The sequence below is a fragment of the Stomoxys calcitrans genome, chromosome 4 (assembly GCF_963082655.1).
Source record: "Stomoxys calcitrans chromosome 4, idStoCalc2.1, whole genome shotgun sequence".
NCBI lineage: Eukaryota > Metazoa > Arthropoda > Insecta > Diptera > Muscidae > Stomoxys > Stomoxys calcitrans.
In genome coordinates this window covers 99,767,192-99,786,965 of record NC_081555.1, presented here as the reverse complement: position 1 = coordinate 99,786,965, position 19,774 = coordinate 99,767,192, and the positions used below count along the sequence as shown (strand labels likewise).

Sequence of the window (19,774 nt, the reverse complement as noted above, 5' to 3'; positions counted from 1 at the left end):
ACAGTTCATATAGATATCTAAAAACCAGTAAGGAAGGGCATACAGTCGGCACCGCCCGACTTTTGCCCTTCCTACACCCTACACCTACCCTATAAGTACAATGTGGGACCTATATCCAATTCTGAACCAGTTTTGATGGACCTCGGCTAGCATATATGTTCAAACTGTAAAAACTATGGTTGACAAATGACAATATTATGGCAAATTACCCAATATCTGACGAACGTATATATGGGAGCTATATCTAATTCTGAACCGATTCCGAGCAAACTTCTCAGATAAAGTGGTAGTCGTCGCGGAAAGCGTTGTGCACAATTTTTCCAAGATTGGTAAATAAATGGGCTTGCAGTGGCTCTTAAAGTAAAAATCGGGCGATATACACATATGACAGCTATATCTAAATCTGAGCCGATTTCTATGAAATTCACCAGTAATATTGAGAGTCATAAGAAAATCCCTCCTGCAAAATTTCGACAGAATCGGATAACAAATGATCACTTTTTTTGCAATATTTCTCAAAATCGGACGAACATATATATGAGAGCTATGCCTAAATCTGAACCGATTTCGAGCAAACTCCTCAGATACTGCGGCAGTCGTCGAGGAAAGTGTTTTGCAAAATTTTGGCAAGATGGATCAATAAATGCGCTTGCTGTGACTCTAGAAGTTAAAATCGGGCGATATATATGTATGAGAGTTATATCTAAATCTGAGCCGATTCCCATGAAATTCACCAGTAATATTGAGAAACAAGAGAAAATCCCCCCTGCCAAATTTCGAGAAAATCGGTTAACAAAAGACCATTTTATTGCAATATTACTGCAAATCGGACGAACATATATATGGGAGCTATATCTAAATCTGAACCGATTTTGACCAAACTCTATGTATATTGTGGTAGTCATCGAGGAAAGCGTTGTGCAATTAACCATATGCTAAGGAACAGGTGGATAAATTGTGTGTCCCATGGCATAAATATAAGGAAGAAAGTCGCACAAGGCACGCCACAGGGGGGCATTTTATAGCCACTTTATGGGTGACCAACATAAATGACCTATTACGGATGCTGACTGAGGACGGATTTGAACCCGTCTTCAGACGATGTTATAACACTTCTAAGGGGAAAGGATCCGAACGAGCTATGCAGAAGAGCCGAAAGGGACTTGCATATAGCATATGCCTGGACTAGACCTAGAGGTATCAATGGTAACCTAGAGGTCCCAATGATAACCCAGAGGTCTCACTGTTACTCAGAGAAGATTAAACTATGCCTGTTCACGAGAAAGGCGAAGGTGGGCCAATTTAACGCACCACGTTTCCTCAAAAAGACGATTTTGATATCTGACAAGGTCAAATACTAAGGTGTGATCTTGGACAAAAAACTGAATTGGAAGTGTCACATTCAGGAGCGTGCTGAGAAGGCTCACAGATGTTGGGCACTATGTAGAAATGCTCGAAATGCGGCCTGAATCATAGGATAGTCCATTAGATCTACAGGAGCATGATTAGACCTATACTTACTTACGCCCCAGGAATTTGGTGGACTGTTATGGAGAAAAAGTGCAGCATAAGGACCATACAACAGGTTCAGAGAACATGTTGTCTTGGCATAGGCAGAGCGATGAGGACCACGTCCACTAGGGCACTGGAGACTATTCTAGATATCCGACCCATTGACATACAGATTAAGTTGAGGCAGCCACTGCGGCTATGAGACTTAAGGCGATGGGAGAATGGATAGAGGATGGGAGCAGCTCATACCATCGTGGTATAATCAAGGCGACGATAGGAAACCTAGAAGGAAGGGAAGAAGTTTCCGATCGGATACCTGAGATGAACCTTGAAGTCGAGTGCAAGGCACTGCTGCCATCAACACAGTCTTGGATTGGTGGAACCCTAGTGTTGCCATCTGGAAGATCATGTTACACGGATGGGTAAAAGCTAGAGGACAGAGTGGGCCAGGCGGGCAACATTGAGAACCCAGGGACTGAGATCTGTTTGGGACTGCCTGACCAAAATACGGTACTGCAGGTGGAGATCCAAGCGATCACGGAATGCGTGAAGTATGGTAAGGTGCTAACGCGAGGACGTCGAGTGTGAACATCATTACCGACAGTAAAAGTGGCACAAGGGCAATAACAACCAGGACGGTAAAGTCGCGAACAGTCTTGCAGTCTAAGAAGGAGATTAACGCCTTCTCTGAGGATGGCAAAATCTGCATCGTATGGGTGCCGGTCCATAACGCAGTAAGAGGGAATGAAAGGGCAGACGATTTGGCGGTGAAGGTTAGAGGACTGCCGTCAATAAACTTGATTAACCCGAAGCCTTTCGGGACGACGCAGTCCGAGTTAAGAGAGTGGGCGACGAATGCGCATGCAACATTGTGGAACAGCGAAACGGTCGGTAGTACGGCGAAAAATCCAGATCGTGAGATGAGGAGGCTATTACTGACAGAAACAGGTCAGTATAGCTATCATAACGGGACTCAAAGGACTTCGAGCTCACTTATGTAAAATCGGTGCGGCAAGTGTTGGCATGTATAGGGCATGCTGGGAAAGATGATGAGACGTTGAAGCTTTTCCTTTGTCATTGCCCGGCTTTCGTGTCTAACAGATACCGGTACTTGGGTGGAGACACAATGCCAGACATGAACCAACTTAGGGGAGTGGTATTGAAAACAATTAAGGATTTTGTAAGTAGCACGGAATTCCTAACTTAAAATTTTCTTTTTAGAGGTTACTCTATATGCTCCAGATTGGAACATATTTGGATATAGCTGCCAAATGGACCGATCTGCCGAGTTTGGGTCCTAGGCTTATAACAGGAGCATTTATTACCCAACTTCGCTGAAATTTACAACAGTGAGTTGTATCAAGACTTCCAACATATTGGGCTGTATTTAGATATAGCTGTCATAGATACCGATCTTCAGTTTTAGGGCTTGAAGACCATAAAAGGCGTATTTATTCTCCGATTTCCCTGAAATTTTAAACAGTGATTCGGAGCCTCCATTTTTGACCCGAATATGCTGTATATCGGACAATATTTACACATTGCTGCCATATAGACCGATTTGCCGATTTAGGGTCTGAAGGCAATAACAGACGTATTTATTACCGGATTTCGCTAAAATTTGGCACAGTGATTTCTATTAGACCCGCCGATATCCGAACCAAAAATGGTCCAGATCGAATCATATTTGGATATAGCTGCCATATAGATTGATCTGCCGTTTTTGTGTCTTAGGCTTATAACAGGCGCATTTATTACTCGACTTCGCTGAAATTTCCAACAGTGAGTTGCATCAAGACTCCCAACCTCTGTCCTGAATATGGCCCATATCGGGTTATATTTAGATATAGCTGCCATAGAGACCAATCTTCAGTTTTAGGGTCTAAAGACCATAAAAGTGGCTTTTATTCTTCGATTGCTCTGAAATTTGGGACAGTGAGTTGTATTCGACCCTTCTACATCCTTTTTGGCCCAGATCAGTCCAGATTATGATATAGCTGCTTTATAGTCCGAGTGTGTAAGGCCCCTCCATATCCTTCTTGAAGACGTACCATATCAGTCCAGATTTAACATCCGTCCGTCCGTCGGCCAGAATCACTATAGCGGTCTATAAGCTGATATAGCCCCCATATAAACCGATCCCCAGTTTTGACTTCTTGAGCCACTAGAGACCTCAACTTTCATCTAATTTGACTGATATTTGGCACAAAGTCTTGGGTTTCGACTTCCAATATCAGTGCTGAGTATGATCCGAATCGGTATATAAAGTGGTATATCCCCCTAACAAACCAATCTCCGGTTAGACATCTATAGCCCCTAAAAGTCTGAATTTTCATCCGATTTGGCTGAAATTTTGCACAAGAATTTCCGTTTCTGGGCGGCCCCAGCCCCAAAACCCCATAAAATAGGTTTATTTGACGATCATGACAGTATGGGACTCAAATGAAAGGTATTCAGGAGTAGATTACGAATATGGCCAGGAAGTAGGAATAGGCTTTATAATTTATTGATAACGGAAGGGGGCGGACCCTGCACCGTTACCCCAAAAACACCACCCAAAATCAAAAGTGGACCGATAAGGACAATATGGGTATCAAATGAAAAGTATGCGGGAGTAGATAACGAATCTGGCATACAAATTCATGTCGAAGTATACACCCCCACAAAAACGCCCAAAATGGGGACATTAGCCAATCACGGATATATGGGTCTCGGTTTGTTTGTTCCGGATAGACTGAAAAAAAAACGGCAGAACCGATTTTATCGAAATTTTCCCATATTGTGTAGGTTTGGTCTGGAAGGAAACATAGGCTATATATAATTTCTCGATATCGGAAGGGGGACGGACCCTCCCTCTTATGCCTAAAACACAACCCAAAATCAAAAGTGGACTGATTGGAACTATATAGGTATCAAATGAAAGGTATTGGAGAGTAGAATACGAATATGGTATTCAAATTTGAGTCGAAGTACGTATCGGGCAGCCCCAACCCCAAAACTCCCCCAAACAGACATATTGGACGTTCATTTCAATATGGGACTCAAATGAAAGGTATTCGGGAGTAGATTTCGAATCTGGCATCCATAATCAGATCGAAGTATAGGGGGTCAAGCCACCCCTCAAAAACGCCATTAGACCCATTATGACTATATGATACTTGGCTGAACCGATTTTCTTAAAATTTTCATAGATTGTGTACGTTGGTCTGGAAGGAAACATAGGCTATATAATTTTTAAATATCGGGTGGAGGCGGACCCTCCCCCTTACCCCAAAAACGCCATCCATATCCGAAAGTGGTCCGATGGGCACAATCGGAAAGGTATTGGAGACCAGAAAACGAATATGGTATAAAAATTTGGGTCCAAGTACCGAGCGGACCCCCCAAAGCCAAAACTCCTCTAAACAGATATATTCGAAGTTCATGTCAAAATGGGACTCAAATGAAAAGTAAATTGCAAAAATGGCATAAAACATTAGTTCCAAGTAATGGGAGGTGATCAAATTAAAGGAATTTAGAAGTGCATCACAATTTAGATAACCATATTTGAGTCGAAATGTCTGAGGTGCCATCAATTCCATGATGAGAATATTACCGTAAGGAAGAACGTTACCACCACGAACCGAGAAGGGGAAAATTCTCACACGTCAATGAGTGTTTTCCGATTCAAGTTTAAACTCAATGACAAGGGACCTTTTTTCATAGCCCTTTAGTCTTTGGGGAACATTTTTTAAATGACCATGCATGGCATTGTACCTCGCAAAATGTCGCCAACATTAAGAGGGGATAAACACCGCTTTGTACGATGTTCTCGCCAGGATTCGAACATCATAGGCTACAATGGCACGAATTCGATATCCACATTCAGGGCGAAGTGTCCCCACTCTAAAAAGATATTAGAGAGTTAAAGAAGGCGCAGCGGAGTGGGCCCGGTTCGGCTTGTATATATATATAACTGATCCCCGGGTTTAACTTCTTGAGCTCCTAGAGGCCTCAATTTTCATTTAATTCGGGTGAAATTTGGCATTAAAACTTCTGCTATAACTTCCCACATCCATGCCAAGTATTATCCGAATCTGTCCATATACACATCTGTCCATTACAGATATAGGCCCCTTATATACAGATTCCGCGATATGACTGCTTGAGACCATAGTAGCAGCAACCATTACCCGATTTGGTTGTTGTTAAATAATAAAAAAAATACCAATTGAGTTCATAAAGGGCGGAATCCCTGTTGGTGGTTTCCCAAGATTCGGCCCAGCCGAACTTTTTTTGTTTGTGGCTTAAAACATTTTCATTAGTTGCGGCAAACATGTTTAAGTACCTCGTTAAACACTTTTGTGCATGAAAAATAACGGAGACAATAGACGCAGTCACAGTTGAACAGTCAGTAGCCACCTAACTGCGATGCGTGTCAACTGTTCGCGGTCAAGTGAACACCCATAGAATGTAGACAGACATCAAATTCATAGGCATGGTACATAAATTCAAGAGATCGAAACGACACTGGTCATGGTTATTAACAAAATCATTTTAAAGGCCAAGATTAGGTTTCTTGGTTTCATATAAATTTGAGAAAAGTTAGATAATAATCTTTAGTTTGTAAGGAAAATTCGGAAAAGATTAGTTAAACGTTTTTTTTTTTAAACATGTCAGTATCAACTAGCGGTTCACAAAATGTCACAATCATCAATTCGAAGAAACTTTGGATATATGGTTACGAAGATTTGGCTGATCCCCGTACTAAGGATTGGTTGTTGGTGTCATCCTTTACACCTGTCCTAGCATGGGATGCCCTATACCTACTGATGGCATTTTATTTACCAAAAATTGCTATAAGGTGATACATATATCGTATGAAAAGTGTGTTTGGAAATTTAAAAAACAAAATGTGAATAAGCGATTTAAACGAAAAATAAACATTAAAAACTATCATTATATTGAAAGAGTGTTTAAAAATTAATTGAAATAATTATTGAACAAAAAAATGAGAAAAATGTCATTCAAGGTTCATATAAAAAACACTAATTAATTCCAATTTAATATGTGTGCATTCAGATAAACAAGCAAAAGTGAAGCTGGACTATATATGGATGGGGTGTTTTAAGTTCCCAAGACGATATACGTAATTGTGTAAAAAAAAGTGCAAATTTGCCCATTAAGGAACAGAGGCAAACTTCTAGAGCTGGCAAACTATCGCAACATTTCATACTTTTAATATTTACAAAATAAATATCGATAGTACCGATAATATCGTTCATTTCCATGACCTATATTTAAAAGGAAAAAGAGAAGAAAGAAGTTAAAGCGTGCTAAGTTCGGCCGGTCTGAATCTAGGGTTCCCACCAACATGGATGCCGCTAAAAATGTACCCTTATTAACTGAGTTTGTAGTTGAATTATTTTGGTCTCAAGAAGTTATATAGGGTAATCGGTACTTAAGGGGGCCTATATTATCATATTGACCGATTTGGATAAAAGGTTATAAAATAGGGGCTTGGGCCAAATTTCAGCCAAATCAGGTGAAAATTGAGTCTTCTAAGGGCTGCAGAAGTCAAATCCGGGGATCAGTTTATATGGGGGCTATATCAGGTTATAGACCGATTCGGATCATACTTGGCATGAATGTTGGCAGTCATAAGTCAAGTCTTTGTTTTAAATTTCAGCGAAATCAAATAAGAATTGAGGATTCTAGGGGCTCAAGAAGTCAAATCCGGGGATCAGTTTATATGGGGGCTATACCTGTTTATAGACCGATTTGTATCATTCGTGGCATGAATGTTGGCAGTCATAAGTCAAGTCTTTGTTTCAAATTTCAGCGAAATTGGATGAGAATTGAGGCTTCTAGGGGCTCAAGAAGTCAAATCGGGGAATCAGTTTATATGGGGGCTATACTTGTTTATAGACCGATTCGTATCATTCTTGGCATAGATGTTGGCAGTCATAAGTCATGTCTTTGTTTCAAATTTCAGCGAAATCGGATGAGAATTGAGGCTTCTAGGGGCTCAAGAAGTCAAATCGGGAGATCGGTTTCTATGGGAGCTGTATCTAAATCTGAACTGATATGGCCCGTTTGCCATCCCCATCGACCTACATCGGTAATAAGTCGGATGAAAATTGAGGGTGCTAAGGGCTGAAGGATCAAATCCGGGTATCTGTTTATATGAGGGCTATACCTGCTTATAGATCGATTCAGATCATACTTGGCATGGATGTTGAAAGTTATAACACAAGTCTTTGTTTCAAATTTCAGCCAAATCGGACAAAAACTGCGGCTTCCTACGGCTCAAGAAGTCAAATCGGGAGATCGGTTTCTATGGGAGCTGTATCTAAATCTGAACTGATATGGCCTATTTGCCATCCCCCATCGACCTACATCGGTAATAAGTATCAGTGCAAAATTGCAAGCGGCTAACTTTACGCGTTCGACCTCTATCGCGATTTCGACAGACGAACGGACATTGCTAGGTCGATTCAGAACGACGGGACGATCAAGTATATATATCAAGTATATATATACTTTATGGGGTCTAAGACGAATATTTCGAGGTGCTAAAAACGGAATAACTAGATTAGTATACCCCCATCCTATGGTGGTGGGTATGAAAAATGTTGAACCGACATTCTTGAAATTTTCACAGATGGTGTAGAACGAACAAATGGTGAAAATAGGGTTCGTAATTTACGAAAATGTCAGATCTCGGAGATGGGTGGTGCGTTTCAAGTGAAATTTTGTTTGCACTCTTATCAAAATCAAAAATTTGGCATCTAAATTTAGGGCGGGGTACCTGAGGGGCCACACCCAAAACCCTCAAAAGGGACACATCGGTCAATCAAAACAATATGGGACTCAAATGAAAGGTATTTGCGAGTAGAATACGAATCAGATTTCCAAATGAGGTACCAAGTTTCTGGGGGCGGAACCCTTTCCCAAAACACCCCCCAAACAGGACTTATTTACTAAACATGGCAATATGTGGCTCAAATGAAATGTTTTTGAGAGTAGAATACGAATCTGATATCAATATTCGGGAAAAAGTGTCTATGGGGCCATCCCACCCCCATAACACCACACAAATAGTACGTATATGTTGACCATTGCTAAAATAAGAGATATTTTAGAGTAGAACACGAATCTGGTATATATTTTCAGGGACAAGTCACTGAGTGCCCGCTTCAAACACCCCGCAAACCGGACATACAATCAATATTCAGACAAAAACTAAAATATCGACAGCATGGATAGTGTCAACGATTTTTTGACAGCTGTACAAACTTCTCACATATCAAAGAGTGCTTCAAGTTTGAGCTCAATTATAAAACGCCTCCTTTTTGTAGCCGAGTCCGAAGAAGTCCGGTGAAGTTTTAACATGTCAATATACCTCACAAATGTCGCCAGTATTCGGAAGCGATAGCAACCGCTGACATTTTTATACCCACCACCAAAGGATGGGGGTATATTCATTTTGTCATTCCGTTTGCAACACATCGAAATATCCATTTCCGACCCTATAAAGTATATATATTCTTGATCAGCGTAAAAATCTAAGACCATCTAGACATGTCCGTCCGTCTGTCCGTCTGTCTGTTGAAATCACGCTACAGTCTTTAAAAATAGATATATTGAGCTGAAATTTTGCACAGATTCTTTTTTTGTCCATAAGCAGGTTAAGTTCGAAGATGGGCTATATCGGGCTATATCTTGATATAGCCCCCATATAGACCGATCCGCCGATTTGGGGTCTAAGGCCCATAAAAGCCACATTTTTTTATCTGATTTCGCTGAAATTTGGGACAGTCAGTTGTGTTAGACCCTTCGACATCCTCCGTCAATTTGGCCCAGATCGGTCCAGATTTGGATATAGCTGCCATATAGACCGACCCTCCGATTTAGGGTCTAAGACCCATAAAAGCCACATTTATTATCCGATTTCGCTGAAATTTGGGACAGTGAGTTGTGTTAGGCCCTTCGACATCCTTCGTCAATTTGGCCCAGATCGGTCCAGATTTGGATATAGCTGCCATATAGACCGATCCTCCGATTTAAGGTGTTAGGCCCATAAAAGCCACATTTATTATCCGATTTTGCTGAAATTTGGGACAGTGAGTTATGTTAGGCTTTTCAACATTCTTTGTCAATTTGGCTCAGATCGGTTCAGATTTGGATATAGCTGCCATATAGACCGATTTCTTGATTTAAGGTTTTGGGCCCATAAAATGCTCATTTATTGTCCGATTTTGCTGAAATTTGGGACAGTGAGTTATGTTAGGCTTTTCAACATTCTTTGTCAATTTGGCTCAGATCGGTCCAGATTTGGATATAGCTGCCATATAGACCGATTTCTTGATTTAAGGTATTGGGCCCATAAAATGCTCATTTATTGTCCGATGTCGCCGAAATTTGGGACAGTGAGTTAAGTTAAGCCCCTTGACATCCTTCGTCAATTTGGCATAGACCGGTCCGGATTTAGATATAGCTGCCATATAGACCGATATCTAGGTTTTAGGTTTTGGGGCGATAAAATACGCATTTATTGTCCGATGTCGCTGAAATTTGAGACAGTGAGTTTAGTTAGGCTCTTCGACGTCCTTCTTCAACTTCAGATTTGAATATAGCTGCCATATAGACCGATCTCTCGATTTAAGGTTTTGGGCCCATAAAAGAGGTATTTATTGTCCGATTTCGCCGAAATTTGGGACAGTGTGAAATTTGGGACTTTGTGTTAGGCTCTTCGACATTTTTGTGCAACTTGGCCCAAATCGGTCCAGATTTGGATATAGCTGCTATGTAGACCGATATCTCGATTTAAAGCCTTTGTCCCATAAAAAGCGCATTTATAATCCGATTTCACTGAAATTTGACACAGTTACTTAATTTAAAATTTTCGACATCCGTGTCGTATATGGTTCAGACAGGTTTATTTTTAGATATTGCTACTGTACTTATTAGTATTTGGTCCAAATCGGAATACATTTTGATATAACTGATATGGGACATAAGGTATGAAATTTTCACCGAATTTTGATGAAAGGTGGTTTACATATAAATCCGAGGTGGTGGGTATCCAAAGTTCGTCCCGGCCGAACTTAACGCCTTATTACTTGTTTTTTTTTTTTTGTTATGTTCTCGCCAGGACTCTATCTCAGGTCTTCAGCGTCATAAATGGAAATGCTAACCTCTGCGCTACAGTGGACAGAAGACACAAGATTTTTATTTAACAATGTACCAAGGATAACACAGTGTCCGCAACCGCCGCACGATCAAAGAGAAAGCTCATTTAGCCTCACAGTAGTGGTCAAAGGAATTTATCGAGAGGAATAAGGTGCAGCTTGATATTCGGCACATCTGATGGTGTCGTCCTCACTGTGGGAGTGACACACAAATAAGCCATCCTTTATATCAGGCTGAGTATTAAACAATAGGTGGGCTTTTGAAGCACCGTCCACCGGACCACAACAAACATAGAGCATTATATTTCTGACAACTGCAGTATACAGCCAGTGCATGACGCGCGGATTACACCCCTAACTTTTGCCAATGTCTTGCTTGCTGATCTATAATAGGACAAGAGTTGCCTTTCTTCCCCTTTTCACCATGTTTAATTTGAAGTTCTATTTCCTGTCCATCAAAACACCGAGGTATTTAGCGTTTGCAGTAAATGGAACATTATCTCCTCATAAGGAGACAACCGCTACTGTGGGTAACTTGTATCTCCTGCTAAAAAGAACAACTTTCGTCTTAGACGCATTTCCGACTAGACCACTTTCGGTAGCCCACTTCGCTGTCCCATGTAGAGCTTCCTGAAGTATATGCTGTACCTGGCCAGATATCACCAATCTTTTTTAGGGCACAACGATACAAGTCAATTGAACATTGATCGCTAGAAGCAATTAGTTTGTATCGACCCCCATACCAGCCTGCATCGTCACAAACTGAAGGAGATCCAAGCAATTCTGCAAGGACATCGGAGTTTATAGATGGCAGTCCATTGACTATACCTTTATAATTGTTCCTAGGTATGCAGCCCTGTTTCTATCCCTTGTCGACAGCTATTATCACCTAGCTGTCCTTAGCAAAAGTTCTTAGACTCATATTTCTATAGTTCGCCTTCGTTCTTTTGAGGATGGGATGGCCTCCAGGTGACCGCAGCCTTTTAACTGACTGCTGTGCCGTTTCCGAATCTTAACGTGTAGCCTACGGTGTAGCTTGTTTAGCCAATCTCCGAACCCAATAAAGGTTATTGGACCCATACTACTATTGTTCGCCTTTCACGCCGTGCCGTTTCCGAATCTAGACGTGTAACCTTAAGGGAGCCTCTTTCCCTATTGGTGAGAGTTTCAGGATCATTTGCACCTAGCTTTTCAAAAAAGCTGAAAACGATGTCTTTTATTATTAAAAGGCCTCAAGGATCGAATTGGTTTGCCAGAGAAGGCTAATGCCTTAGGCAAATAATGGACATGCAAAGATAAAACAGGTTCGGCCTTGTTCTTAACCCTCGAACTAGGAGTCTTCATCAAAAGACCCTGCTCACCAGTCGTTTGTGGGCTAGTGGAGTAGCCGCTTTATCAGTGTGAGTCTCAATGGCAGCCAACGTGCTACGACCTGATACCACCACAGTAGCTGTTAGTTCTTTGAAGTCCATTCTTATCCTATTCCCGGGCTCTAGATCCGCAGCTCCACCGGAAACAGACATAGATCATCAACTGCCTAGTGGATAAAATGAACTAATTTTTTTTCCAAAAATAACTACCTATTACGAGTTGCAGAAATTTCTTGCGTAGTACTTACTCTGCTCCACTCAACGTTTCAAACAAATATAGCTATCTTCTGTTATATAAAAATGAAGGGGGAGCGGACCCTCCCCCTTACTCCAATATTCAAAAACGTCAGATCTCGGAGATTGGTGGACCGATCTAAACCAAATTTAGTTTGCATGCTTATGGTTACCCAAAAATACGAAATTGGTATAGAATTATGGGGCCTAATAATCTGGGGGGAACGCCCCACCCCAAAACCCACCCAGACGGACATATTTACCGATGGGACCAATATGGGTATCAAATGAAAGGTATTTAAGAGAAGAGAACGAATTTGATAAAACAATATGACCCACAAGTGTTGGGGGGCCGTCGCCACTTAAAAACCACCCAAATATGACATGTTTTACTGAGTGTGGCAATATGGATAGCAAATGAATGGTAATTGGAAGTAGAATACGAAATTTATATAAAAATTGGGGTTAAATAACATCGGGGCCGCATACCCCAGTAAAACCAATTTCAAACGGACATATGGGTCAATCGGGACAATGTGGGATTCAAACGAAATTTACTTGAGAATAGAATACGAAACTTATAGGAAAGGTTAAAACTTGCCTTAGGACGGTCCTTGTGGTTTTTGACCCTTCGATACGATTTCATTTTGGATACAGCCGAAGGATCATCAGCGGAGCTCTCTATACCCAGGGCTGTTGGATAAAGAATATTGGAACGCACGTCGTTCGGACTCGGCTATAAAAAGGAGGCCCCTTATCATTAAGCTTAAACTTGAGTCGGACAGCACTCATTGATATATGAGAAGCTTGTCCCTGTTCCTTAATGGAATGTTCATGGCACATTTTTTGTGTTTTTACAATCTGTTACTACTATCTATACTAATTGCAAATCTTGGAAATGTTTCAAAACCTACATTCATTTTCAGATATAAACCACGGCAGCTCAAACCAATATTAATTGCCTACAACACAGCAATGGCTCTGTTAAATTTTCACATTTTAAAAGAAGTTGTTGTCAATGCTTCTCAACTAAATTATAATTATTTGTGTCAACCATGTCGTGTCATTTATTCCAAGCATGAAATAAAGGTATAACTTAAATTGGCTTGTGTATCCTTAATAGCACTTCAATGTTTTGTTATGATTTCATGTTTTTTTTTCTTTTTAGTTGGCTGCTGCTGTGTGGTGGTTTTATTTTTCAAAACTTTTGGAATTTTCCGATACGTTATTTTTTATACTACGACATAAATGGAAACAATTGACACCGCTGCATATCTATCATCACAGCACTATGTTTCCGTTATGGTGGATTGCCATTAAATGGTTACCAACAGGATCAAGTAAGTCATAAGGATTAGGTTAAAATCTGGGCACAAGGCATTTTTATACCCTACACCACCACTGTAGTACTGGGTATTACAAGTTGGTGCCTTTATTTGCAATGCTAAGAAGGAGAAGAGCTAGATCCATTGATAGGTATACCAATCGACTCAGTATCACTTTCTGATTCGATATAGCCATGTCTGTTTGTCTGTTTGTGAGTCCATTTATTCCTGTAATCAAGCTACAGGTCGTATTTGCTGTACAATCGTCAAAAAATATTTTGCTCATATCACTTTTTTGGCTCAAGGACGAACTCTATAGATTTCGGTAAAAATCGCCCGATTTACACTGAAATGGCCGTAGAACCTAGAATTTTCAACCGATATGCACAACATTTGGCATGGATTATTTCCTAACATATCTGCGAGATTTCATTAAAATCGGTTCAGATTTGGATATAGCTCCCACATATACGTATCGCCTGATTTTCACTTAAATGGCCGTGGTAAGTACAATTTTCAAACGATCTGTTCGAAAAAGTCGGTTCAGATTTAGCTCTCATATACAAATATATATTGGAATTTCATAATAAAAGTTGAGTCCAAGTACCTGAGGGGCCGCCCAAGCTCCAAAACCCCCTAAAATAGGTTTATTTGACGATCATGACAATATGGAACTCAAATGATAGGTATTCGGGAGTAGATTACGTATTGTATTGGGTTGCCCAAAAAGTAATTGCGGATTTTTCATATAGTCGGCGTTGACAAATTTTTTCACAGCTTGTGACTCTGTAATTGAATTCTTTCTTCTGTCAGTTATCAGCTGTGACTTTTAGCTTGCTTTAGAAAAAAAATGTGAAAAAGGAATATTTGATTAAAGTTCATTCTAAGTTTTATTAAAAATGCATTTACTTTCTTTTAAAAAATCCGCAATTACTTTTTGGGCAACCCAATATATTGTCAGAACGTAGAAAAAGGCTCTATTATTAATTGATAACGTACGGGGAAGGGCCCTCCACCGTTACCCCAAAATCTAAAGTGGACCGATAAGGACAATATGGATATCAAATGAAAAGTATGCGGGAGTAGATAACGAATCTGGCATACAAATTCATGTCGAAGTATACACCCCCACAAAAACGCCCAAAACGGGCACTTTAACCAATCACGGATATATGGGTCTCGGTTTGTTTGTTCCGTATAGACTGAAAAACGGCATAACCGATTTTATCGAAATTTTCCCATATTGTGTAGGTTTGGTCTGGAAGGAATCATAGGCTATATAATTTTTCGTTATCGGAAGGGAGACGGACCCTCCCCCTTATGCCAAAAACACAACCCAAAATCAAAAGTGGACCGATCGGAACAATATATGTAGGTATCAAATGAAAGGTATTGGAGAGTAGAATCGGTTTGTTTGTTCCGTATAGACTGAAAAACGGCATAACCGATTTTATCGAAATTTTCCCATATTGTGTAGGTTTGGTCTGGAAGGAAGCATAGGCTATATAATTTTTCGTTATCGGAAGGGAGACGGACCCTCCCCCTTATGCGAAAAACACAACCCAAAATCAAAAGTGGACCGATCGGAACAGTATAGGTATCAAATGAAAGGTATTGGAGAGAAGAATACGTATATGGTATTAAAATTTGAGTCTAAGTACCCTTTGAGCTGCCCCAAGCCCAAAACTCCCCTATACAGACATATGGGATGTTCATTTCAATATGGGGCTCAAATGAGAGGTATTCGGGAGTAGATTTCGAATCGGGCATATAAAATCAGATCGAAGTATATGGGGTCACGCCACACCTCAAAAACGCCATTAGACCCATTACACCCGGTCACGCCACCCCTCAAAAACGCCATTATACCCATTATGACTAAGTGATACTTGGCTGAACCGATTTTCTTAAAATTTTCAGAGATTGTGTACGCTTGTCTGGAAGGAAACATAGGCTATATAATTGGTAGGTATCGGGTGGAGGAGGACCCTCCCCCTTACCCCAAAAACGCCTCCCATATCCGAAAGTGGTCAAATGAAAGTTATTGGAGACCAGAAAACGAGTATGGTATTAAAATTTGGACCCAAGTACCCAGCGGCAAATTCTCACACATCAATGAGTGCTTTCCGATTCAAGTTTAAACTCAATGATAAGAGACCTTTTTTTTATACCCGAGTACGACCGGCGTCCCGCAGTGCGACACCTCTTTGGGGAAAATTTTTTAAATGACCAAGCGTTAAGAGGGGATGGACACCGCTTTGTCCGATGTTATCGCCAGCACTCGAACGCGTTCAACGTCATAGGCTACATTGGCACGAATTCGTTGTCCGCATTCAGGGCGAAGTGTTCCCACCCTAAAAAGATATTAGAGAGTTAAAGAAGGCGTAGCGGAGCGAGCTCGGTTCGGCTAGTTATGTATATTCTTGATTGTCATGACATTTTAAGTCGATCTAGCCATGTCCGTCCGTCCGTCTGTATGTCGAAAGCACGCTAACTCTCGAAGGAGTAAAGCTAGGCGCTTGAAATTTTGCACAAATACTTTTAATTAGTTTAGGTCGGTTGGGATAGTAAATGGGCCAAATCGGTCAATGTTTTAATATAACTGCCATATAAACCGATATTGCGTATTGACTTATTGAGCCTCTAGAGGGCACAGTTCTCGTCCGATTTGACTGAAATTTTACATGTGGTGTTTGAGTATCACTTTCAACAACTGTGCGAAGTAGTTTCAAAATCGGTGCATAACCAGATATAGCTGCCATATAAACTGATCATGGGTCTTGACTTCTTCAGATTTTAGAGGGCGCAATTCTTATCCGATTTGGCTGAAATTTTACACTTGGTGTTTTGGTATCATTTCCAACAACTGTGCTAAGTATGGTTCAAATCGGTTTGTAATCTTATACAGCTGCCATATAAAGCGATTATGGGTCTTGATTTCTTCAGCTTTTAGAGGGCGCAATTCTTATCCGATTTGGCCCCAATTTTGCACGTGGTGTTTTGGTATTACTTCCAACAACTGTGCTTAGTATGGTTCAAATAGGTTCATACATAACCTTGTATAGCTGCCATATAAACCGATCTTGGATTTTGACTTCTTGAGCCTCTAGAGGACGCAATTCTCATCCGATTTTGCTTAAATTTCGCACGAGGTATTTTGTTATGTCTTCCAAGGACTGTGCTTAGTATGGCCCAAATCGGTACATAACCTGTTATAGCTGCCATATAAACCGATCTGGGATCTTGACTTCTTGATTAGATTTTGATTTCTGTAGGGACCAGACAGAATATGACGTGCATTTCGTAACCAAATTGAATAATAATTGTTCCCATTTATTGTAGATGTCAGAATTCAGAAATCAGTCCCTATGTGCACTAGGTCTGAGCATAGTCCTATTTGACTCATTTACCATTTCAACCTACAGACTGACTTAAAGATATTTATCAATGCAAATATGTTATGGTGAGGCTGCTGTTCAATTGGGATTTTGGTTTGGGCGTCCTTTTACTCCAAATCCCTTGACATAAATTTGAAAGACTGACTCGCTTTGTATTTTTAAATAACGGCCATTCGAAGCCGATATTGCGATCAAGGTTAGGTCAACGTGGCAGTGATGAAACTGTGATACCACAGAAACAGGAGAAGAAGATACGTTCTTGATTCTACCGTTGAACCATCCAGATCGTTTTAAAAAGCCCAACAACTTGTGAGTGTTCACATTCGCTAAAGCAGACAAGTTCTCAGAGAACTGACAACCTAAAGTTGAACTCATTATGCCTGCCAGAGCGGGACACATGCACAGCAGTTTTTCTATGGCCTCCTTCTTGATACGACAAGTTATAGTTCTTCAGAATACACCCCAAAAGACCACCAGGTCAAATAATTTCGAGCCATAGAAGTCTATGAAATTTCTTTTACCGGCAATATTGTAGTCCTTTTTTTCAAAAAGCGGCTTAGGCAGTGTGTAATCCACACTGACTGAAGCATCGAGCAAGGATAACACAGTGTCCGTAGCCGCCGCATAGTCAAAGAGAAAGCTCCCTTAGACTCAGTTGCCGCAGCAATTTGTCTAGCCACAATGTCCAGAGCCAGCAGGTGCAGTATTTAATTCAGTGCATCAAATGGTCTCGTCCACAGTGCAGCGGTAATGCACACCAATCCATCCTTTGAATAAGTTTGAGTATTGAATAGTAGGTGGATTTTTGATGCGCCATCCACCAGACCACAACACCATATAGTCTGTGAACACTCTTATAGTTCCCGATGTCTGGAAGATTGATTGCAGATACAGAGTGATTGCTCTACTAAAGCCTGGAGAGGATCCGAATTTGGGAGAGTCGTACAGACCGACCCAAGGAGGGGTGATATCCCCTGTTTAACCTCTACCTTTCTTCCACTCCGATATTTTTATGATGTCCGATTTAGTGGTGGGTTGAGGTGGTCCCCTAGACACTTGACCCTGAAATAATATAAGCATCATGCTCTTCTCTCAAATAGCATTTATTTAAACTCCATATTGCCAATGGTTTAAGGGGAGTTTATGGGATGAGGCGTCCTCAAACACTTTGCCCCAAAATTTGTACTCTTTGGGGGGTGTTTTAGGTAAAGGGTGGTGCCCTAAATACATGGTCCCACATTTCGATATAAGATTCGTATTCTACTTCCAAATACCTTTATTTGAGTCTCATATAGCGATCGTCAGTAAATAATTGCTGTTTGTGGGGAGTTTTGTGGTAGGGGTAGACCCCAGAACATTGGTCCCGAAAGTGGTATCAATGTCATACTCTTCTCCCCAATACCTTTCATTTGAGCCCCACATTGATGTGATCGGTAAATATACCCGATTTAGGGGTGTTTTGGGAAGTGGGGTGGTCCCTCAAACACTTAGCCCTGAAATTATATCAGCATCGTGCTCTACTCATTTATTTGAACCCCATACTGCCATTGGCATCAAAGTTGGATATCAATATCGAGATCCACTCACTTTAAGACCAAATTATCATAGTGAGCAAAAAGGTGCTATTTTGGGGTTGTTATGGGGGTGGGACGTCCCCCAGGCGGTTAGTCCCGAATGTTGATATCAGATTCGTGGTCTACTCCCAAATACATTTCATATCATAGTCGGCAAACATGATCAGTATGGGGCGGCGGTTCTGTGACTGGGCCCTAAAAATATATATTAGATTCGTGTTCTACTCTAAAATACCTCTTATTACAGCCCCATATTGGAGTGGTCAGTGGGGCTGTAATAAGACGTGGTTTAGATTTTGAAATCGAAATAAATATGATTCGTTAGGAACTCCCATGTTATTGTAGGATACTTTATTTTCCATGATATACACAAGATTATTTAAACCGATATACAACATGATTTCTTTTTAGCTTTTATTCCAGTCCTCATCAATTCCTTCGTACATGTGATCATGTACACGTACTATGGACTTAGTGCGTGTGGACCTGCAGTGCAAAAGTATTTATGGTGGAAAAAATACTTAACGGCCATTCAACTGGTAAGATATCGTAGTACTGAATCTGTTGACATTCGACGAATCAAAACAGAGTTAGGTTCAACCGAGCCGAATTTTGACTACCTCCCACCAAGAAACGCATGCGCCGTATGACTAGCATGAAACATTTCAAAAAAATCCAATAAATACTAAATATATTGAAACCGATCCAATGATTTGGCTAAACAATAGGCTTGCTGCATTCCATGGTGGTGGATACAAAAAAAGAAGTGGACCTGACTAAATTCTTTATAACACTAAAACATTGACAAATCTTCCTCTCCTTATTCAATCATTAATTCTAAATTTGTTCATCTTACTTCAGGTACAATTTACTACTGGGCTTCTTTGGGCCCTACAGGCTATCCTGGCCAAATGTGATTTTCCATTAGCGATTAATTGTGCCACAATGGTTTATATGATTTCGTTCCTCATACTTTTTGGAAAATTCTTTAGGAGAGAATACCAAAGACCTGATAAAGTGAGAAAAATTTCCTGATATCTTTAATTGAACATTACTAAACATTACAATTGTTTAGAAATCGCAGTACTATTACTCAAAAAAGAAAAAAGAAATATATTTATAATAAAGAATAACAAACGATAAGACTTAAAGAATTTAATTTTAGCCAAAAATAAAGAATAAATTGTC

General features: G+C 40.5%; 2 protein-coding genes across 2 annotated transcripts in view; one reads left to right on the top strand and one right to left on the bottom strand.

Moving 5' to 3' along the window:
• The window catches only part of LOC106090816 (uncharacterized), a 240,974-nt gene that overhangs the window by 166,489 nt on the left and 54,711 nt on the right, over positions 1-19,774 (bottom strand). The gene's annotated exons all lie outside the window — the stretch shown is intronic.
• LOC106090812 (elongation of very long chain fatty acids protein 4-like) lies at positions 6,480-19,635 on the top strand. The gene is made up of 5 exons (XM_059368381.1): positions 6,480-6,523; positions 13,216-13,378; positions 13,458-13,629; positions 18,998-19,125; positions 19,448-19,635. Exons 2-5 carry the CDS (start codon positions 13,265-13,267, stop codon positions 19,619-19,621), a joined length of 588 nt encoding a protein of 195 aa, XP_059224364.1. The 5' UTR covers positions 6,480-6,523; positions 13,216-13,264; the 3' UTR covers positions 19,622-19,635.

Excerpts from the sequence above, each read along its gene's own strand:
- LOC106090812 (XM_059368381.1), top strand. The coding sequence starts at position 13,265 with ATGGCTCTGTTAAATTTTCACATTTTAAAAGAAGTTGTTGTCAATGCT. Across the intron at positions 13,379-13,457 it reads ATTCCAAGCATGAAATAAAG|TTGGCTGCTGCTGTGTGGTG; the intron begins GTATAACTTAAA and ends TTTTCTTTTTAG. Across the intron at positions 19,126-19,447 it reads ACTTAACGGCCATTCAACTG|GTACAATTTACTACTGGGCT; the intron begins GTAAGATATCGT and ends ATCTTACTTCAG.